Here is a 23,796-nt window from a genome sequence, read left to right as displayed (position 1 = left end):
CTATTGGCTTGGGTGCTGGTCCATTAGACCACTAATTCTTTTTCACATGAGCAAACCTCTTCCTGCACAGAAGTCCTGGAAGCCAAAGCAGCTGTATGACTTATTTTCTTAGAATAAACATTAATTTTTTTTCCTGTATGTTTATGACCTGTATGTGATTCTCTCCTTGTCCTCATCAAGCTCCCTCAAAATTAAGTTTCATTTGCACCAAAACATTAATTGGCAATGACTTGGGGCCTTTGAATGGGGGCTGGCACAAAACGGATTTTTTTCATTAGATATTTTTATTCCAAGGGGAAGGAAATAAACTGCAGTCACTGAACGGGATCAGAAACAGCTTTCCTCACCTGCAGTGTCAGGAGGCCCGGGGCCACGTCACTAACGCGGCAGGCTTCCCGTGTATTCTCCTGATCTTTTAGACCTTTGCTGGCCAACGAAGGGGTCAGCGGCGGGAGGACCGCGGGTCAACCAGGGAGCCGCGGGGCCCTGAGGGCAGCGTCCCTGCAGGGGTAGGACTGCAAACTACCCCCCAAACAAGGGCTGGGAGGAGGGAGCAGGGGACCATGACAGCCAAACGTGTTGTCACAGCGCCCTGGCTCTCCGAAGCACCCCTGCAGGAGCGGGGTAGGGGGTGGGGGTGGGGGGTCCTACCTGCCTCTCTCTCCCGCTTGGCCCTTGTTTCCCACAGGCACCGAGGGATCTTGAAATACAAAACTCTCTGAATTTAAACCCTAAACCAAGCCGTGCTTGGTTCTGATTGGTGAGAGGGTGTGGTGGTGCAAGCTCTGATTGGTGGACATGGGAGCTCCTGGTCTTGATTAGTGGAGATGGGACTGGCCCTTATTGATGGAGATGGGAGCACCTGGCCTGATTGGTGGAGATGGGAGCCTGGCTCTGATTGGCAGGGACCCCTCCCCGGCACCCTGGCTCTTCTGCGCCTCTGGGTGAGAGTCCTCACTGCCTGTTCTCAGTGTATCCCAAGCCTCTCCCCGGCTCCCCATCCCTCCAGCATGGGGTCTCCTTGGAGGTTGCGTGAGTGCCAGGCCCTCCTTACCCCAGAGGGCACCTGCCTCGGTGTCAGCCGGCCCAGGGCTCCCTAGTGTAAGGAAGGCTGGCTCTAAGACACCTGCAGCAGTTCAACGACTCGGGCAGGGCTCGCCCCCAGGGATTGGCCTCAGTCCCCCAAGACGGCTCAGTGACCCCAGGAAAGACGGCAAGCATTAAAATGGCACATCAGTAGTTCTGTTGACAACTCATTAGAACATATGAGAAATGATGTACCTCACTCCTCATCACCGTCTCCAGATTTTGGAAACGTTGCCCAGGAAGGCAAAAAACCCACCCTCCAGTGCCTGGGTTCCCATTGGCTTAACTGAGTTTTGGGAAATGCAGCTGGAGTGGAGGAAGGCAGGCTTTGTGCCGGCCCTTCCAGCCCCAGCTCCCAGTATTCCTCTAGCCAGCCGTGTGCTTTCCAGGGGTCCTCGGCTCATCCCAGAGCACCCACCACACATTCCTTCCTGTAGTTGTGTGAGGCAAGAGCTCAAGGATCAGAAAGCCATCCAGAAATTGAAAACTGGGTTTTCTCTCTTGTGAAGATCCTAGAAGGCGTCTGACTCGTCCCAGTTTGTCCGTTTTGGAATAAGAAAATTTTTTCTTTTCATTTTTACCATTCTGTCCCACAGAAGAACTAAAAAAAAATCCTGCCTCTGAGAGTAATGTAGGGAAAAAGCAGTTCCATTACCAATGAGACCTGGAATAGTGCAGGAGAGGAGGACAAGGAAGCGTTCCTGTCCCATAAGATAAGCCATTCTAGGACAAGGGGGTTGCTGACTGCATTCCACTCTTGTAACTAAGACACCACTGAGCAAGCACATGAGGTCACAGAAAGGTTGCTTGGAAAGTTCTGCAGGAGAATTGTCTCTGAGCCTCCAGAGAAGGGAATTGTAGGTGCTGGGCCAAGGGCTCTTGGCCATGTGAGCACTGCCCCTAGGAAGGCTTGCAGACAGGTATCTCCCATCTCCCCAACCCTGCCCTCTCTCAGACCTGTCTTTTATGACATTTGTACTTCTACCATTTCAGTGTTTTCCATTAGCATTCACTGTTATTTAAATTATTGATCCTTTAAGTGTTTGTACCTTGCTAGACTGAGTAGTAAGTGGCTAAATGGTTGTGGGGGGTGGGGAGGAATTTACACACACAGAGACACTCATCAATAGGCATGATTTCTAAAATTCTGTATCCTTTATTGCTTTTCCCTGTCTTCTTGCTTGCTTTTTCCTCTGCCAAATCCAGGATGCTTTGCAGACATGTAGGCAAACATGGCATTTCCTGCATTCTATATTAAAATCTTCAGTAGCCATGGAGCTAGGGAGGGTACTTCCCAGGACACATAGAGGCTCTCTCTGCATGAGGAGCCTGGCATCTGTGCACACAGGCTGTAGCCTGGCATCTGTGCACACAGGCTGTGTCTCTGCAGGGACTGGCCTAGCCTGCTCCCTGACCCTTCTCTTCCTGCCCTTTTGCCAATTTGTCATTCTGCACAGAAGGGAAGAGACCAGATGGATTTTGGCCAGAGCTAGCACTAATGCACTTCTATTTATGAGTAATCATTTAAACAGAAAATGGGGTTTGTTGTCCTGAAGAGAAGGTCAGACAGAGAAAGCTAAACCCCTTATCATGGAGAAGCTGGGCTCACCGAGGGAAAACAAAAAGGCAAAGGGGCAAACAGTCATTGGCACTAAGCACAGGAATGGAAAGCTAAGCCTAGGAATATACCAAAGTAAAAAACCATCTTTTTTCTTGAGAGGAAGAAATGAATAATTTAGTTTCTGCTAGGTACAGTCAGCAATCTTATATCTGAAACAACGCTGCACAAGATCAGGATGGCCTAAGAGCTACTCATCGGCCACATCTCATATTTGTGTTATTAGCTGGTGCTAACTGAAAAGCATGAGTAAAACAACTCTGTAAGTTTGGGTCATTGAGTGTGCTGGGTACTTAAGGACAAGGAAGCACACAAAACCACACTTGGAGGATTTGTCACTTCAGAGGCAAGATGCTAAATTAATTTTTTGCATTATATTCTAAGCTCTGCTCCAATTCTCACTTTTGTGAAAGATTAAAAACAGTTAAAATTCTACAGATACAGGGTTTTGAGAACCACAAATGCCAACAAGTTCTGGCCAGTTGCTGCCCCTTTGCAGACACATTGGTCTCACAGCCGTGCTGATGCCATGTTTTCTGTCTGCAGACCCAAGACATTGCAGATCTTTAGGGAATCCAGACGGGGCAGCTAAGAGCTACTCCCCAGAGCTCCTCAGGTCTAATCTCCTCCCCTCTGCTGCTCTTGCCCGGATGAGCCTCTCCCTCTGGTCTTCAGCGTTGGTATCACACTGTGGTGCTGATAGGATTGCCAGTTTTAGCAAGAAACAAGGGTGCATGTTGGGTCTGCCAGGGAAGCGCTCTGCCTTCCTATTGGGCTGCCCCAGAGTCCCTCATGCAACCACAGGACGACTACACACCAGCTGTCCCAGTGCCTAGGCCTTGCGGAAATGGAGTGATTGCTGCCTTTTCCATACATAAGACGCAGGGTCACAGTGATCCAGGGTATAAAGTGGTCAGTAACAAAATCACAAAAGGAGGATGCTGTAGGAGTCCTAAGAAAAACACCCTGTAGATTTCCAGTTTCTTGTTTAGAAGTAGAAAATCTTTTTTTTTTTGTATTTCATTTATTTATTTGAGATAGAGAACAAGAGAGAGAGCATGAGCAGGGGGGAGAGGGAGAAGCAGAAAGCCCCCCGAGGGACTCAATCCCAGGACCCTGAGATCATGACCTGAGCCAAAGGCAGATGCTTAATTGACTGAGCCACCCAGGTGCCGCTAGACGTAGAAAATCTTTCATTGGCTCTGCTGATCTTGACCATAAGGAAGTCCCTGAAGCTTCATTTCTGACACCACAGAGCAAATCAGTGTTTACACTATGGTTTTACTCATGCAGGTAAATGCTCATGCACAAGATCTGTTGTGCAGCTGGTCTCCCCAGATTGTAATAAAGAATACTCCCCGAGAGCCAGACCTTCTGGACCTGTAAGTGTAGTGTAGGTCCTGGAGACTCTCCAGAGCCAGAATTTCTGCCTCTCTGCTGTAGGGGCTGTGCTGTTTATGGGACTCCAGCCTTAGTGGTCTCCCTGATGCCTGGTGGGCTTCTGCTCCTTCCCATTGCCAGGACTGGATGTAGACTCTGTACCCAAAATTCAAATGATTCTGTTTTAGGCAGATACAGTTTACTAAAACTCCTGATTCTATGCTGTTTTGGAGACTAAAAACTCTCCAAAGAACCCATTCCTGTCCAGTCCACTATTCTCCTTTATATTTAGGTTCCCAGAAAAGCATCAGGGTAGGGCACCATTCCCCTAATCCAATCAAATGAGGGCCAGAGTTGCAGGATGACAAAACAAAAAGCATAGCAACTTATCAAGAAGGAACCACCTGTGCAGTCTCTTCCTCAGAAAGGGCTTTGGGCACAGTGGGGACTTCAGAGTCTATGGATCAGTTAATATATTCCACCTCTTTCTTCCATGAACAGCTTCAAAGGACCCCCCCATCCAATTTCATCCAACTATTGTAACCCAGCAAGTGTAGACATCCACGTTGTCTTTTCTGTGATGGAAAACAGGATGCTTTGGAATTTTTGAAGTTTGATGTTATTTTAGAAATTACATGGATAAGGAAACAAGTCCAGACAGCAGGCTGAACATCTAGTTAATGTGATCTCATTCATCACTGAGATTCCAACTCTAGGGATCACTTCCCTTCTTTGGCTCTTCTGTCCCACCAAACTATCCTGTATTCCCAGTCTCTTCTGCAAGGTTGACCAAATTACTATTCCTATCCCCAAAATTTAGTTTTTCCAATGGAGAAAAAATGAAATGGAAAAAAAAAGCAGATGGCTTCTATTTACAGTCACTTTTGGACAAGTTCCTATCCACACCAGAAATGTAGGCAAGGATATTTTTCTTCTTTGTTTAGTTTTCATGGATCTTGTAAACCTCCCAATTTTGTACATGGAAAGGGTCTGTCGTCACTTTAATGAATCATGGGAACCTTCTCTGCTCCCTGAGTGCATATCTCCTTCCTGACCCTTGATTTAAGGCAATTAAGAAAGCAATAAAATCACTTTTGATCAATGCATTCTGGCCAGAGGGAGGGAGAACAGGTTGTCCTTACAGGATATCTATAATTAGATTGGGTTTGGAATTGGACTGCTGCATTGAGTAGAGAAAAAGCATAGTTTTAAATCACCATCTCAATATTTCAGAAGGAGCTAGAGGTATCTAAAAGCTCTGAACAGAATGAGGAGTGAAATCAAGGCATTTTGAACTAGTGACCTTATTGCAACACTTTATAAATAGGCACGTGAGTAGCTGGGTCTTGTACAAATGAGGGGTGGTACTTGGAGGTCATAATTTTTCTGCAGCCTAAAGCAGTATCTATTCAGATAGATGATACAGATTCCCTTGCCCCTCGTAACACCTCAAGGTGCCATGAAGATACAGACTGAAACTTAAAAAAAATAACAACTTTATTGAGGTATAACTTACATACATAGCTGTATCTATGTAAATTGTATAACTCAATTCATTTTGAAAGATGTATATACCCATGATATTATGACCACAATCAAGATACATAACATTTCCATCAATTCCAAAAGTTGCCCTATGACCTCTGCAGCCCATCTTTCTGCTATCTTTTGCCCCTTAAGGAACCACTGATCTGTTTGTCACATTGGATTAATTTGCATTTTCTAAAATTTTATATGAATGGAAACATGTGATATGTACTCTCTTGTCACTGGCTTCTTTCACTCAGAATAATTATTTTGAGATTAATTCATATGACTTGTATATTCACAAGTTTGTGCTTTTTATTTTATTTTTTAAATATTTTATTTATTTATTAATGAGAGACACAGAGAGAGAGTGAGAGAGAGAGAGGCAGAGACACAGGCAGAGGGAGAAGTAGGCTCCACACAGGGAGCCCGACCTGGGACTCAATCCCGGGTCTCCAGGATCACGCCCTGGACCAAAGGTGGCACTAAACCACTGAACCACCCGGGCTGCCCAAGTTTGTGCTTTTTATTGTTAAATAGTATTCTATTAGTGATGGGCACTAGGGTGTTTTCACTTACTGGCTATTATAGATAAAGCTGCCATGAACATATATGTAAAAGTTTTTGTATGGACACTGTTTCATCTCTCTTAAGCAGGAATCTAGGTGGGGAATTGCTGGGTCATGCAGGAGAGGTGTTCTTAACTTTATAAAGAAACTGCCAGGCTGTTTTCCAAAGTGGTTGTCCGATGCCATATTCTCACTAGCTGTGTGTGAGAATTTGGTTGTTACACTTCCTTATCAACGCTTTGCAGCGCCAGTCCTTCTGGGTAAGTTAAATTTTTAAAAAAGATTTATCTATTTGAGAGAGTGTGCAGGGGGAGGGGCAGAGAGAGGAAAGAGAAACTTAAGCAGACTCTGTGCTGACTGAGGAGCCTGACACAGGGCTTGATACCATGACCCTGAGATCAAGATCTGAGCCGAAACTAAGAGTCAGGGGATCCCTGGGGGGTGGCTCAGCGGTTTAGCGCCTGCTTTTGGCCCAGGGCGCGGTCCTGGAGTCCCGGGATGAAGTCCCGCGTCGGGCTCCCAGCGTGGAGCCTGCTTCTCCCTCTGCCTGTGTCTCTGCCGTTCTCTCTCTCTCTCTATCATAAATAAATAAATCTTAAAAAAAAAAAACTAAGAGTCAGATGCTTAACATACTGAGCCAATGATGTGCCCCACTTTTTTGTGTAACTTAAAATTTGCTTTTTAAACTATCTTTAGCCATACAGTTCAGTGGCATTAAATGCATTACTGTGTACAACCATCACCGCTACTATCTACTTTAAAATCGTTTTCAGCACCCAAACAGAAACCCAAACAATTAAGCAATAACTCCATTTCCCCTTCCCTCAGCACCTGGTAACCATCGTTCTACTTCCTGTCTCTTTGAACTTGCCTACTATCCACACTTGATATAAATGGAATCACACAATATTTGCTCACATCTGGCTTATTTCTCATAACATAGTGTTTGTCCAGGTTCATCCATGTTATAGTATGTGTCATTTCATGGATCTTATTGTGATTTTGATTTGTGTTTCCCCAATGATCAGTGATATTGAGTGTCTTTTCACATGTTTATCAGCCATTTGTATATCTTTTTTTAAAAGATTTTATTTATTCATGAGAGACACAGAGAGAGGCAGAGACATAGGCAGAGAGAGAAGCAGGCTCCATGCACGGAGTCTGACATGGGACTCGATCCCAGGACTCCAGGATCAGGCCCTGAGCTGAAGGTGGCGCTAAACTGCTGAGCCACCTGGGCTGCCCTATTTGTATATCTTCTTTAGAAAAACATAGATTCAAGTTCTTTGCACATTTTTCATTGGATTGCTTTTGTTGAATTGTATAAGTCTGTATAGATTCTGGGTATTAAACCTTAGCAGATATTTGATCTGCAAGTATTTTCACTCATTCTATGTCTTTTCATTTTCTTGATGATTTCCTTTGATGCACAAAATTTTAAAGTTTTTATGAAGTCAAACTTACCTGTATTCTGTTGCTTATGCTTTTGGTCTCATATCTAAGAACCCATTCCCAAATCTATAGTCATGAAAACCTTTATGTTTTCTTCTAAGAGTTTTACAGATTTAGCTCATACATAGGTCATTGATCTATTTTGCATTAATTTTTGTATACGGTATGAAGCAGAGATCTAATCTTTCTCTTGCAAGTGGAAACCCAGTGATCCCAGAACAACCATCAGTTGAAGAGAGTATTCTTTCACCCTTGAATGAACTTGACATTCTTGACATCAAAAATCAATTGGCCATGGAAAAAAAAAAAAAAAGAAAAAAGAAAAAAAGAAAAAAATCAATTGGCCAAAGATGTTTGGGTCTACTTCCCAACTCTCAATTTGACTCCTTTTGTCTATATGTTTATCCTTATGCCGAGATTTTGTTTTCTTTTTGAAGTTTCATCCTTTGTCTTTGGATCCATTTATTTCTAGTTAATTTTTATGTGTGAAGTAAAGGTCTAAGTGTATTTTACTCCAAATGGGATATGCAGTTGTTTCAGCATTACCTGCTGAAGACTTCTCTTTGCCCCACTGAATTACCTTGGAGCCTTTGTAGAGGATCACTAGTGTCCATGCAGATGTCCTGCTATTTTGTTCTCATGGTTTCATTGGCTGCTTTCTTCTTTCCTCCTCCTCCTTCTTCTTCTTCTTCCTTCTTCTTCTTCTTCTTCTTCTTCTTCTTCTTCTTCTTCTTCTTCTTCTTCTTCTTCTTCTTCTTCTTCTTCTTCTTCTTCTTCTTCTTTCTTCTTCTTCTTCTTCTTCTTCTTCTTCTTCTTCTTCTTCCTTCTTCTCCTTCTTCTTCCTTCTTCTTCTTCTCCTTTTCTTTTCTTCTTCTTTCTTCTTCTTCTTCTTCTTCTTCTTCTTCTTCTTCTTCTTCTTCTTCTTCTTCTTTTTTAAGATTTATTTGTTTGAGAGAGATAGAGTGAGATAATGCAAGGGATGGGGCAGAGGGAGAGGTAAAGAGAATCTCAAGTAGACTCTGTAGTGAGCACAGAGTACAGAGCCTGATGTGGGGCTTGATCTCATGACTCTGAGATCATGACCTGAGTCTGGTGCCTAACTGACTGTGCCACCTAGGTGCCCCTCACAGTTTATATTCGAAGTCATCTGCATCCTTGCACAAATTTTAAAATTGGCCTGTCCATTTGTAGACACTGCTGGGACTTCGAGGTGGTGTCAGGTCTGCATATCGATCTGGAGGGAACTGACATCTTCACAACACAAAGTCTTCTACTCCACGAGCAGATGGTGTCTCCTCATTTATTTAGGGATCCTTCTTCCAGCAGTGGCTTATAGTTTCCATTGCACAGGTTTTGCACACATTTTGTTAAATTTGAGTCCTTCATGTCTTTGGTGACTCTTTTACAATTTTTAATTTCATGTTCTAGTGGTTCATTGCTAATACCCAGAAATACTATTGATTTTTTTGTATATTGACCTTGTATCTTGTGAATTTCCTAACTTTGCTTATTCTAATAGCATTTTACAGATTCCTTAGGATTTTCTGGATAAACAATCATGTCATTGGCAAAACATTTTATTTCGTCCTTTCTAATTGGTATGCCTTTTATTTCTTGCCTTGTCATAGGTCATCTGGTACAACATTGAATAGAAGTGGTCAGAGTGCACATTCTTGCCTTGTTGCTGACCTGAGGAAGAGAAGCATTTGTCTTTTTTTCAATTAGGTATTTAATATTAGCTGCAAGTTTTTCAGAAATGCCCTTGATCAAGTTAAGGAAGTCCTACTTTGATCAGAGTTTTTATCATGAATGGTGTATGAATTGTATGCATTTATTGGTATGGTAATATGGTTTTCTTATTAAAATGGTGAATTATATTGAGTGATTTTTGAATGTGAAAATATTATACTTACTCCTGGGATTCATCTCAATTGGTCATGATACTGTATTACCTTGTGTGTATATTGTTAGATTGGATCTACTATATTTGTTAGGCTAAGTCATGAGTGATATTGGTCTTTAGGTATCTTTTCTTATTGTCTTGTTTGGTTTTGGTTTCAGAGTTAATACTGGTCCCTTGAAACAAACTGGCAAGTACACTCTCATTTTTGAGGTATTTTGTAGGATGGATAGGATTTCTCACTTAAATGATAGAATTTACTAAGGAAGCATCTGGACCTGGAATTTTGTGGTTTTCACTTGTGCTATTTGGGGCTATTGAGGCTTTCAATTTTGAAGAAGGCTCTTACTGAAGCTTTCCACTGCTGGAAAGCCCACCAGCTATTAATGCCACAAATGGAAGTGAAAAGTAGTAAGTACAACTTAGGTTATGAGAAAACATTCCTATCACGCTGTTATGCAAGAAGCCTAGATTTACTTTTTTAAAAAATAATTTTATTTATTTATTTGAGAGAGAGTGTGTCTGTGCACATGTGAGCATGAGCAGGGGAAGCGGCAAAGGGAGACGGAGAAGCAGACTCCCCACTGAGCAGGGAGCCCGACACAGGGCTTGATCCCAGGACCCTGGGATCATGACCTGAGCTGAAGGCAGATACTTAACCACCTGAGCCACCCAGGCGCCCCTAGAATTTTATTCCTTATAGTGCATGACACCTGGTAGGAAAGAATGAACTCAAGTTTCTATTCCCATGGGGAGCATGAGTCTCAATTTCCTCATTTTGATTCCTCCTTCACAAATGCATGTGCCTCATCAGACACTCATTTTAAGCTAATAGGATTTCTCGTTTCTGGAGCTCCAGCAGCCAGCTCAGCTCTAGGCACACTACAGGCACACACACATTTGTCGAGTTTCCACACTGGTGATTGATGTGATTGACACTGCTCATGGATCTGCACTCATGTCCGGGCAATAGGCAAAAATTTGAGTTTAGGAGTTGCTCTTGTTTGAACCAGGGAGAAGAAATACCTTTTATTTCAGCACCCTAAACCCAGAAAGATTTAAATTGTCCTCGAATCCTTGGAAATTTTTAGCTTCCTGTATCTTTCACAGGGCTAGTACATAAGGCTCAATAAATGTTGATCTCTGAGGTCATTAAAGCAGCAGATGGCACTAGAATTTATGCCGTCAACCCTAGATCACTTTCATTCTTTTTGGGGGTGGAGGCAACATGACAATGGAAAGCAGGCTGGATTTGGGAGATACAAACCTGTGCTTAGAGATGTGTGGTTACTAATGGAAGCATCAAATGAGTAAATGTGAAAACTATATACACTGCACACGAAGTGTACAAGGGTGCATTAATATTATTTAAACCCATGGAAATCAAAGGAAATTATACAGATCCCTTTACTGGGAAGGCAAAAACTGAGGGTAAATGCCACAAAACCAGCCTCAGCAAAGCAGGTGAGTGGCCAAAGGCTGTCTTTGTTCTTTTTCCACCTTCCTGCTTTTATATCTCAATTCCTACTCCTTCTGCACCCTGCCACCCCAGCAGGCCCCAATTCACACTTGTCATTTTTAAATCAGAAGGAATGAGTTTTTAGAGTAAATTTCAGTTACTGGGTCAGGCAGATAAGGACATGTTTTAGAACCAGAAGACCTTTTGTGTAGGGATCTCTTAGACTTCCCAAAATAGATGCCCATGTGGGGCCAGACCAACTTCTCAAAGCATTTTACTGTCCCTTTAAGGCTTTTCTCAGCACCCCAGGGTTCAAATAAACTCTCCGAGACACTTGTTGGTGTAATTTTAAATTACAAGCTTGATCTGTTACCCTCAAATACAGTTTTTAAGGAAGATTAGTTACAAATAGTTGTCAGTACTTTCAAATGGCAGAAAAAGGTTACATCGTAGTAAAACTGGAATGAATTTTTTATGCATGAGATAACAATTTTCTTTTTTATCACCAGATGGAATTAATCCAATTCATGCAATAAATGACTATTACATTTTTTTAAAGTTGCCCTAATTTTTCTAGTTGACATTTCATGCTTATTTTAAGTCAAGATATCAATTAGCTCCTGAGCTCACCTTGCCCTCCCCGGAAAGTGGTGAGTACACACATGGCCTCTCTGATACTCAGCTGGGCCCAGAGAACCAGGTAGGAGATCTCAGTCCTTATGCCTTGGGGTGAGAGCTTCGGTTTCAGAGGCAGTGGCCCTGGCAGCCTTTAGACAAATATGACACTATAGATTATTTAGGACTTTGACAGTGACCTAAAGGAGGTGAACAGGAGGGAAATTCTGATTTATCTTGACATAAAATTGGCAGAAATCACCACCACCAAATTCCCGTAACTAGAAATCACGAGGGTTAAACAGAAAAGGTTCATCTATGATGGGGATACCCCTCACAGCAGACTTTGTGAATGTCTTTTATAGAACCACATAAGATAGTACCATCACCTTTTTACATATTTTACATACAATCTGAATACAAATTCTTAAAATTTATTATAGAACATTAAAATAATCCTCTAATAAAATCAGCCTTAAGTATAAGGAATCTAAATTTCAGTATCTTGTACACTTCTAAATAAATATCTTTGATCTATAATTCTTGAAAATATTACAGTTTATGGTGACATGAAAGAGATAAGTCAAACAGTGTTATAAGTGAAAATAAAACATCAATTCAAAAATTAACAAGCCTAAAAATATACCGAACTGAAATTATAGAAAATCAAAACACTAAGTACAGAGCAATTAAATATGTAGCATCGGGATAACCGAATGCATGCTCAACAACACACTTCCAACTTATATAAAAAGCCCTTTAAAATTCACATGATCGAAATAAATAAGCAGAAACACACAGGGAGCTACTGTACCTGCCAGTAACAACTAGAAAGTAATTTCTCCCTTTCTTTCAAATGATCTAAACAAAAAATACAAAACGATGATCATCTGCTAAAAAACTAGAATTCATGTGTCCTGTTTCTGTTAAAATGCTGCCTATGCTATAAAAAGCCAAAGCAAGGCTTTCTAAATGTTAGACTGTACCTTAGAAAAGGAAATGCCACTGAACTGACACATTTAAACAAAAATCTGACACTTATCTATTTAAGATATGATTGATTGAATTTTAGCTTCATGACCCCATAAGAGGTCTAAATCAAACCCATGATATGAATGCACATTCAAACATCTGAACACGTGATTTGTTAATACTGAATTATATATTGTGATTTAATTGCATTTGTGAAAGTAGGAGTTTATTTTACATAAGACCAGAATTAAAACATTTAGAGCAGGAACTAACATCTTATCTTTGTATTCTGGTTCTTATATTTTCAAAGCATAATAAATAGGTGTTCATGTCCTGAGAAGTGAGTCCAGCATTCATCATACCCCAGGAAGCACTGTATCCACAATGAAGTGGCGTGCTGAGACTGAGAGGAAGCTCTTTACTTCTAGGCCTGTGATTAATTTCTGTCAAGTTAATCAAATTAATTGTCACATATCTATCACACTGTCTGATTTCAGGGCCAAGATTTCTACCATTCATCTGTTCCACAGTTAAGCCTTCTATTTGTGCCTGCACATCTACAGTCAGGTTCAAATAAAGATCATCTTTGTTATTCTGTGTCGGGTATCTGCTTATGATAACCATTTGAAACAGACATGCATGCATGTGTGTGTGCACACACGCTCATGTGTGTGCACACACACAATCATTTCACAAATGGAAAATGGAATCTGGAAATAATGCACAAAAAAAGCCTAAATTACATAGCTCCCAAGGTTAACTAAAAAAAAAAAAAAAAAAAGAAAAAAAAGACAATGAAACTGTAAGGTAACTCCTTTTGATCATACACAAACTTATTGCATGATGGCTGGAAGCAATGTCTTTGGACTAACAAATGTAAACCAAGTGTCCTTTAACTATTAGCTTGACAAGGCAGCTAAAAATGATGCGGCTGCAACAGTGCCCTTGAACTCTGCTCAGCTTAGCTCACTACACTAGGAAGCAGCACAGAGCAGGGGACGTGCCCTCCAAAGACCATTCCTCCCATCCACGATGCTCAAACGGATATCTGCCTCAGTATGTGGATTACTCTAAGAGCTCCTCAGGATTACCATTTAAAGCTGCCATTTCTGGATGGTCAGGGCTCCTCACTGGGGGAGGGACGCATGTTACAGAACTCCTGAAATAAAAGCTGTTTGGAAAGTTTCACTCTTTTTCACTGCCAGCATGTCTGTGCCTCTTGCGTGCTGCTAGGAGAGGTAGATCCAGTGTTTCAGTTCTGCCATTCCCTGCAGTAACTTGGTGTAATAGAAGTCCACGTTGTCTGCAAAGTCTGTACACATGGGGGACTCCATGTCACCGAAAGTGCAGTACAATGCAGTTCCCCCAATACTGAGGAACACCGTCACTATGCACAGCAAGACCAGTAAAATACAGGAACCACCTCCAACTTCATCTGCAAACATGAGAACAGAGAAAGGTTAAGTTGAGGCAAAAATGGAAATCCTGGCATCTGCTGTCTTCTCACTGACCACAGGAAGTAGATGTTTCTAGTTAACCAGAGTCCTCCAGTGGCTGGGGTTGCTGATGGAAAGCTAGTGTACCTGACGACTGCATGAGTGGCACCTAGTAGTTGCCACAGGTGACTCCATCTCAGGACCCTGAGATCATCACCTGAGCCAAAGGCAGACACTTACCCAACTGAGCCCCGAGGTGTCCCTACTCCCCTACTCAATTTTACTCTTATCCTTTAGTGGAACAGAAATGTTTTCGCTAGTTCAGTGATTTTTCTTAATAACAGGCAGGTCTGTTTTTAATAAAAATGTATCAGCTCTCTGTAGATAGATAGAAGATAGCTATTCTTTGGTTGGAAAGTCTCAATGATCATTCATAATTAAGAAAAACATTTCAAATTTGGAAAAAGACTAAAAAGTTTTATGATCAGCATGATGAGAATGTACCAGAACCTTCTTGGAAGGTGATTTGGCAGTATCTATTAAAACTTTAAATTTATCTATCCTCCTGACCAGGACATGTTTGAGAACGAGAGAGATGGGGAACAAAGCTGGGATGACCGGTGTAAACCAGGACCACCTCAGGGCAGCTGGACCCTATCACTTAGTCCAACAAATTCACTCCCAGGAATCAGCCTATATATTTGCACAATGCATACTAGTGTATTTATGGGCACGTTCACTGTGGCAAAGTTTGTTAGAACAAAAAGTCAAGAATAACTCAGTTATTCCAGTTACAATGGAACAGTTAAATAATTGTGGGACAATCGTGTTATGAAATAACATGTAATTATTTAATAGAATGAAGAAAATTTAATGTATTCTCTTATAGGAAGATATCCAAGATTGATGGTTAAATGAAAAAGAAGTGACCTAACAATATATAACGAACCCATCTGTATTAAAACAAAAGCCATATGTGTCAGTGTGTATATGCACATGTGCGCACATATACACACAATGTGTCTTGAAAAGATGGTAACTTCAATTAGTACTTGGGGGAAACTTTAATTAGTACTTGGGGGAAACCCTCAAGGGAAGGTTGTTAGACTTGATACTGTTTTACTTCATTACTGCATGAGTTTGTGGGGTATTTTTTAGATTTTATTTATTTTTAAAAGACAAAGAAAAAGAGCACACATGTCCAAGGTGGGGTAGAGGGGCAGAGAGAGAGGGAAAGAGAGAATTTCAAGCAGATTTCCCACTGAGCATGGAGCCTGATATGGGGCTGGGCCCTGTGACTCCGAGATCATGACCTGAGCCAAAACCAAGAGTCAGACTGGACCACCCAGGTGCCGCATTACTCCATGAGTTTTCCATGATTAGCATTTATTACTTTTATGTTAAAATCCCCACATTTTACAAAATGTAATATAAACAAAATGGACTTTATTTGGAAGATTTTCCAGTAATAAGTGAACATATTTTTCCTGTAAAAGTTCAAACGCGGGGATCCCTCGGTGGCTTAGCAGTTTAGTGTCTGTCTTCGGCCCAGGGCGTGATCCTGGAGTCCCAGGATCGAGTCCCGCATCAGGTTCCCTACATGGGGCCTGCTTCTCCCTCTGCCTGTGTCTCTGCCTCTCTCTCTCTTCTCTCTCTCTCTGTGTGTGTCTCCATGAATAAATAAATAAAATCTTAAAAAATTAAAAAATTAAAAAAAAATAAAAATTCAAAAGCAAAAACATCTAAGAATCTAAGGGATTCTCTGTTTTTCTCCTACTAAAGCATATTCCCCTCCCACCCCAGAAGCAAACACTCAAATCTAGTGCATATCCTTCCAGATCAGAGACACAGGTTTCAGGATTCTTAGGTAAATAGGATTATGTAATTGTATTGTTCTGTGATTTACAAATTTATAGTTTAATAAATTGTAATAGTCAATAGGTTTAATAATTTATATGTGCAAATATATTTTTCTACAAATGAATATAATGTCATTAATATATCTCTGGGTTTTTTTTGTTTTTTTTTGGTCAGTTCAGTTTTTTTTGACCCTCTTTTCTGTTTTTTGGCATTATGCACTCCCACTCCCTCATCTATGTTAACAATCTAGTGCATGTAGCTTTCCACATTTTTCTTCATAATCATATATTTATATGTTAACATTTAAACACTTTATTTTAAAAAATTTATCTTGTTTTATCAACAGGTGCTGATACTGTTTAGAGCTGTTCAGCCAATCTGGAGGCTGAGAGGCCCAAGTGGCTGCAGAACATACACTAAGTGACCTCGTCAAAGACGTGATGGCTACTAAGTATGTAGGAACGTCATTTGTAACTCCGGGGCTCCTCTGGGAAGCAAGGATTCAGTGCCATTGTGCAGAGAATGGAGCGCACTCTCTGGAGAAGTCTGGGAAAGTCTGCAAGATGCAGAGGTAAAAGGAGGGATGGGAATAGATTATTCCCAAGGCTCCTTTATTACTCTAAATTAGAAACTTTCTACTATAAAAATTTAGAAACCTCTACTGCTATCACTTTAGAAAGCAGAGCCACGTTTACACTGTTATTTTAACAATGCAGCTGTTTTACAAACTTGAGAAACACGTCAAAAAGCTCTTGGCTGTATTTCCTCTCACCCTTAGTGACCTAGGCCTTCAGTAAACCTAGCAACCAATGCAGACAGGCCTAGAAGGGGAGTGCCAAACATGAGTAACAGTGTCACAGTGCTGCTCTGGAGAGCCACCTTCTGTAGAGTCAGGAAGAAATCACCACAGAGAATATCCTTGTAATCCATAAATACTTCTCAGACTTACAAAGGAGTATTAAATGTCACTTAAAAAAAAACAAAAAACAAAAAACAAAAAACCAGGGGCAGCCCAGGTGGCTCAGCGGTTTAGCGCCACCTTCAGCCCAGGGCCTGATCCTGGAGACCTGGAATCGAGTCCCACATCGGGCTTCCTGCATGGAGCCTGCTTCTCCCTCTGCCTCTCTCTCTCTCTCTGTCTCTCTCTCTCTCATAAATAAATAAAATCTTAAAAAAAAAAAAAAGGTAGCAGGCTCACTTAAAAAAAAAAAAAAAAGTATTTAACAGGACATTGAAATGAGCTTCCAGCACACCATCTGTGAGACAGGGAGGCCAGGAGTTGAATTTTACAACCTGCTCATTTATTTGAACAAAATGCTCAGGAATAATGGAAGAGCTGATGATCATTTGATTCTATGTATTTCTTTGTGGAATATAAAGCAAGTGAGCACACATGTTCTTTTACAAACTCCATTACCAGATATCTTTCCAGGTCCACACCCACTCTCAGCCGACCCCGAGAAGCAGCTCCATGCTACACAGGGCCCCAGGGTGCTTTACCTTGATCTAAGTCATCATCGATCTCCTGGAACCTTACTCTTCGCTTCGATGGTTTCTGCTGCATCTGGGCAGGATGGTCTCCTCCACTCTCATTCCTCTTCTTCAATATAGAGACCAATCCTTCAGTAGGGACAACCTGTCCAAGATAATTCACAAGGAATGTTTTATTCAGTTCTATTCAACAGGCACTTGCATTTCTGTTACAATTTCTGTTAGGTTTATCTACCTCCTACAGAAAAAACATCATAGTGAATCATCAGAATCATTATAACAAGATAATATTTCATTTTATGCAGGTGACTGCCAAATACACACACATCTGAAATTCTAGCCACTCTCACACAGCCCTGAGCCAACCCCAGGCCCAGGTGCTCTGATGCAGCGTGCAGGGACTGGACACCAGGCTTTCTGTACCCACCCTGCTCTGGGCTCCACTTCCCCCATAGGAGGGCTATAAAATGGCCACTCACAGCCCCTCTCTGCTAATTATGAGTGCTGGCTTTTGCTTTATAACAGAGGCTGATGATCCACCACTTCTTTTTCTAGCAATTTTTAAGAAATGAATGTGTGAGACTCAAAATCTACTTGATACTATGAACTCATGAATCTGAGATCGAGAGTTGCATGCTCTACTGACTCAGCCAGCCAGATGCCCCTGGATGCCAACTTTTAACATCAAAATGGGTGCTAAGCTCAGTTCCTCCGAGAAACTATGTATTTATTAAATTATTCTCTACTGCTCAAATATTTTAAGGACTTCTCTTCTGGAATATCTCAGAGCCAGTTTCCTAGGGATATGTTAACCTTGTAATACGCAGAGGTTGGCAAACTATGGGCAGTAGGCCAAAGGCCCTCTGCCTTCTTTTTATAAATAACATTTACTGGCAACACAGCCAAGCCAACTCATCCACACACCGTGTGGGGCTGCTACAACAGCCGATAGGAGGCTCCAGCAGACCCTAAAGTCTAAAATGTTTACTATTTGGCCCTTCGTAGAAAGAGTTAGCTAACATTTGTCCCCCACCTCTACCCCTTTCTGTGATGCCTCCTGGTTTTCCCCAGAGACTCCTCTCCTGCCTCCACCCCACGGCTTATTTAGGAATAAAGACAAAAACAAAAACCCTTGCCATTTAGGAGTTTAGAGACTCCACGGTGTATGGAGAAGGGGATCAGTTGGTAGAGACAGACTAGGAAACAAAAGCCCCTCCCTAAGCAGCAGGTTGATTCAGAGAAGTTAGCTTGTGAGTTGGCCTGTGTGGACAAGCTGCAGGTGATGACACAGGTGGGCATTGTGGGCATAACATTGCAGATGTCAGTGACTTGCTGGGAGCAGGTCACTGGAAGCTGAGGGCTGCCTGTAATGTCATTTCTCTGATCAATGGCATAAAATACTTAATATAATTTCCAGCTCCAGCCAGTCATCTCTGATAATGTGCTATGTATAAATATTATTGATCCTATTAGTTCTTTTTAGAACTCAAAGCTTTTAGGGCCAAATGACTCAATATAATCTTCTACTAGGCTTTCCTGAACATGGGTCTATAGAAACCATTATCTCAAAAAAAAAAAAAATCAATGCCAGCAATTTATTCTTTTTATAGGAAATGTGTATTTCAAATGATGTCCTTCTTCTGAGAAAACTAAAGCACTTTAGTGACATTAAAATGGAACGTACAAATATGCAAGGGAATAGCCTTTCAAATGTTTCTTTAGAAAGCAACATTAAACACTCCCTCATATAGCATTTAAGAGCTCCTTTCTATGACTGAGAAAACTGATTTTACAAGTACCACACTGAAAAAAAGAGAGGAAAAAAGTCCTCGTAAGTTTCTGAAGAGGAAGAGATGAAAAACAGAAATGACTTTTAGTGGCTATATTACTACTAACAATGTATCACTGATATTCTCTTTATTTTTAGTAAATGTAAAAAAAAAAAAGGGGGTGGAATTATCATAGACTGATTCACTATTTTTCTCCATAAAATAAAGTCCTACATTTACCCACAGCGAATTCACCTATCATAAGTGTTTTCAAGTTGCTTTAACTACTAAGGAAAAAACAGTCCTATTAAGAATAATTGTGAGGGGGATCCCTGGGTGGCGCAGCGGTTTGGCGCCTGACTTTGGCCCAGGGCGCGATCCTGGAGACCCTGGATCGAATCCCACGTCAGGCTCCCAGTGCATGGAGCCTGCTTCTCCTTCTGCCTGTGTCTCTGCCTCTCTCTTTCTCTGTGACTATCATAGATAAATAAAAAAAATTAAAAAAAAAAAAAAAAGAATAATTGTGAGGATGAGCCCCAGGGTGGCGTTACTGTTACTTTCATATCTTTGGGATACAAATTTTCAATCTGTAAATTCAAGAAACAGACTCAAATCATAAATAAAAAGACAGGGGCACCTGGGTGGCTCACTGGTTGAGCATCTGCCTTTGGTTCAGGTTGTGATCTCGGAGTCCTGGGATGGAGTCCCATATCGGGCTCCCCACAGGGAGCCTGCTTCTCCCTCTACCTATGTCTCTGCCTCTCTCTGCGTCTCTCATGAATAGATGGATGGAATCTTAAAAATGAATAAATTAAATTAAATAAAATAAATAAAATAAAATAAAAGACAGTGAATGTGAATAAAAGTATATTGAAGGACCAAGCGAGAAACTCTGAAGTCATCTGAAAGACAGAGATGTGCTTCTGAGATGTAGCAGCCAGTGGTAGCACACCAGCCTGGTAGGCCCCTGCCTTAAGGGCCAGAGCAGGAAAAATCCTCCATAAACATGGAACAGTTTGTAGCACCAGAATATGAGGAAGTATGCTATAAAGAATGGAGTTTGTCAGAACAACACAGAAGCCAACCTGAAGGTGCTTCTAATGGCCAAAGGTGGAACAATTTGCAACAAAATGAAAGACACAGTTGTGTGAGATGGGCCAACATTCTATTTTGACACCCTTCCTCAATCAACCCTTAATTCTTGTCTAGAAATCTAACCACACCTTATACAAGGTATGGTGGGACCAATTTTAGGCATGGGAGATGAATGCCAAGGGGGCAACTCTTAGAAGGCAAATGGATGCCGTCCTTCCTGTATTGGCAGGAGTTTTGGGCAGGGGTCTTAGAACCCATCCCCAGAACAGAAATTCCACCTACCACACCAAGGCAGTCAAACATAAACATTTAAGAAACAACTTGCAGAGTTTTCCTTGATTCTATGGTACAAAGGCAAGTAAGCCCAAGCAAGGTCAGGGTCTTAGTTTGAGGTCTCACTCAAAAGACTGCCAAGTGCTTCTACATAGGTAGAGATGATGATTATGGACACATATTCTCCAAACTATTGTAAAAAAAAGTTTCAATGCCTTTTTCCCCTCTTTTACCATAATGTCAACATTAAAAGGCTAATTTTTAAGTAAAAAAATAAAGCTTTTAAAAACCTTAGTTTCCCACTTCAATTACCAAGTTTCTTTCCTATCCAAACAAAGTATAACAGCCCTTCCACTGAGAACAAAAAGAACGCCTAAACTGTAATTAATGTAATTGTCACTGGTGGTACTCCATGAATTAGCACAGAATTAAAAACAAAAGCAAAACAAAATATCCATCTAGCTTAGTCCCATACATTTGCAAGGAAAGAGTTCCTCTGCGTGTCCCCTCAAATATCAATGACATCTTAAATAGTGTTTTAAGAATTAACTACTCATAAAAAAACAAAGTTTTGCTTGGCACAGTGAATCCTAACTGACAAGGATCCCACTGAGAGGGCCTTGCTGTTAGAACTGCTTCCGCAAAAAAAATTAAAGGAGAAAGCAGATACCACATAATACTCTTCTAGTGACAGAAGCCTGCTCAATTCTGAAGTTCAGGGCTGGTAAATTTTGAACAGGAACCCACGCTTGGTTTCTCAATGACCTGAGAATTGACATTCACAAATCATACTCGTATATTCTATGGCTTACTTGCCTGTGGTTTCCCAAAAGAAGAACGTGTCAAATTTACCATCCCTGTTCACTGAAGGAACAAGAGATGCTCCCTGCCAGCTCCCTTAGATTTGGGCTCCAGAGTAAGAAGTACAATTTAGTGAATCAGTACACATTTACACGACATGCCACAATCTTTACAACTCTATCACACAGGCATCAGCAGTCCCATTTTACAGAAGAGCCAAGCTTAGGCAGCTCACGTAACCTGCTTACATTTGTTGCGCCTGCTCCCCATAGGGTTTGGATACAAGTTTGTTAAACCTTTTGCCATTTTCTTTACGTGAAGAGAACTTATTCTCTAGGACTATTAAAATTCTGCTTAGTGTTGCCTGTTACATATTGCAGTGAAAGTGAGATGAACAGAATTTTCAAATAAACCCAAGCAGTTTCTTTTGTGTTTCCAAAGTACTTGCTACCTCTTGTGACAAATCCTTACCTTACACATCACCCCATTTAAGAGATACTTAAACTAATGGCTAAATCCACTGATCTAGCAACATGGGGGAGGAGATGGGTAGAGGAAAGAGCTTCTGTGTCATTCAATTACTCTGCAAGTAGATTAATGTCATGGCTTCTCATACAGTAAATTAATATTATCAGTCACAGCAGGAGCAAGAGGAGGCAGCTAGAGGAGGAAAGGCATCTTTCAGAAGGAAAGCAGTGGTGACCTCTGGCCCCGCAGTGCTGCATCTTAGTGCAATAGGGAGAGAGCAAAAAAGAGGAAAAAACAAATGATGGAGTACATCAATGCTGGACTTTTATTTTTAAAGATTTTATTTATTTATTCATGAGTGACACATACACACAGAGAGAGAGGCAGAGACACAGGCAGAGGGAGAAGCAGGCTCCATGCAGGGAGCCCGATGCAGGACTCGATCCCAAGTCTCCAGGATCACACCCTGGGCTGCAGGCGGCGCCAAACCGCTGCGCCACCGGGGCTGCTCAATGCTGGACTTTTAAAAGAGGAGTTTAAAAAGGAAAGAGGCTTTGCTTTTTTTTAAATAAAAATAGGTTGAAAAAAGATTTTATTTATTTATTTGAGAGAGAATGAATGGGGGGGGAGAGAGAGAGAGAGAGAGAGAGAGAGCGTGCGAGCACAAACAGGGAGGTAGAGGGAGAAGACTCCCCCGCATAGCAAGCAGCCCAACTCGGGGCTCGATCTCAGGACCTGGGGATCATGACCTGAGCAGAAGGTGGATGCTTCATCAACTGAGCCATCCATGCGCCTCCAGATTATTTTATTATCTAAATTTCTAGATTAGGCACCACTTCATGTTTTTGTAATTTGCTTTTGTTTGCTTAACCATTTAATAAGTATAAAGTAGGAAAAGAAATAAGAATGTTAAGAACCACTCTACTTTTTAACTCCCATTGTTTAAATAGGTAGACTCCAGGGGCGCCTGGGTGGCTCAGGTCATAATCCTGGGGTCCTGGATGGAGCCCCAGGTTGGGCTTCCTGGGGTGTGTGTGTATGTGTGTGTGTGTTTCTCCCTCTTTCTCTGTGCTCGAGATCTCTCTCTCTCAAATAAATAAATAAAATATAATAGGTAGATTCCAGAACAGAACATTTGATTTTCCTGCTCTCAGGGCTGCTGCTTCAGTCACAGCCTGACTCTAACCCATCAGCCAGTCCCGTCAGTCCTCGCTCAAAGGGCATCCTCACCACGGCTGCTGCAGCCCACTCTTCAGGACTTCTCACCTGAACCGTGGCCAAAACCTGATCGGTCTCCTTGCCTTGGCCCAGCCTCCCACCACACCTTGCCTGCGGCCATAACCTGATGGGTCTCCGTGCTTTGGCTCTGCCTCCTGTGCCTCCGGCTCTCCGCAGTGCAGCCAGAAAGCAGATCTGGTCACAGGTCCTGCTCAAAACCTCGGCTTTCCGCCACCCACTGAATTTGACTCCAGTTCCCTACCCTGGTCCAGAGGCCCTTCAGGAACCGGCCGCGCAGCCTGCCCGCCTCCCCTGTTCACTGTGCCCCAGCGGCGCCAGCTCTCCCAGTGCCTCCCTCCCGCTTGATCAGTGTGGCGGTTGAACTCACAAACCTGAGATCAAGACCTGAGCTGAGATCGAGTCCCACACTTAACCCACCGAGACCCCCGGGGTGCCTCTATATTGTTTATTTTTATGTGAACTTATTTATTATGTGTCTCTCCATCTAGAGAGTAAGCTTCACAAGAGCAGGGACCTGACCTGTGCTCGCTGGTGTGTCCTCAGTTTCTAGAGTATATAGTAGGTACTCAACAAATATGCCAAAGGTAAAATGAATACACAGATGAGCAGTTTACCTGCAGACAGCACCTAGCTTATACTTATTTGGATAACATAGATTTTACCCCTTAACATAACCAAAACTAAATATGTTTTCAAAGGTTATTTATTTTTCTAAGTAAACTCGGTTTAAAAACAAAACAAAAGCCTTCTGTGTAGGCGACCATTATTGGCAATAATGTGTTAGCT

The 23,796-nt window shown here is 41.8% G+C and overlaps 1 protein-coding gene and 1 long non-coding RNA gene across 6 annotated transcripts in view; one reads left to right on the top strand and one right to left on the bottom strand.

Annotated features, from left to right (window-relative positions):
* Positions 1 to 1,741: 1,741 nt before the first annotated feature.
* Positions 1,742 to 23,796, top strand: part of LOC112648784 (uncharacterized) — a 28,833-nt gene continuing 6,778 nt past the window's right edge. The window contains exons 1-3 of one of the 2 annotated variants that reach the window (XR_004817080.2): positions 1,742 to 2,006; positions 9,261 to 9,357; positions 16,221 to 16,445. This is a non-coding gene — a long non-coding RNA (uncharacterized LOC112648784). The remainder of the gene's footprint in view (positions 2,007 to 9,260; positions 9,358 to 16,220; positions 16,446 to 23,796) is intronic. The other variant, XR_003129312.2, reaches the window with a different exon arrangement.
* Positions 11,335 to 23,796, bottom strand: part of CNST (consortin, connexin sorting protein) — a 122,574-nt gene continuing 110,112 nt past the window's right edge. For all 4 annotated transcript variants that reach the window (XM_035718504.2, XM_035718503.2, XM_035718505.2 and 1 more), the window contains 2 exons: positions 17,375 to 17,510; positions 11,335 to 14,013 (listed from right to left, as the gene is read on the bottom strand). In XM_035718504.2, coding sequence (XP_035574397.2) covers positions 13,808 to 14,013; positions 17,375 to 17,510 — 342 coding nt within the window. In that variant the 3' untranslated portion in view covers positions 11,335 to 13,807. The remainder of the gene's footprint in view (positions 14,014 to 17,374; positions 17,511 to 23,796) is intronic.

This window comes from Canis lupus, chromosome 7 (assembly GCF_003254725.2).
Source record: "Canis lupus dingo isolate Sandy chromosome 7, ASM325472v2, whole genome shotgun sequence".
Taxonomy (NCBI): domain Eukaryota; kingdom Metazoa; phylum Chordata; class Mammalia; order Carnivora; family Canidae; genus Canis; species Canis lupus.
The sequence above is the reverse complement of the archived record's forward strand: the minus strand, read 5'-3'. Positions and strand labels throughout refer to the sequence as shown.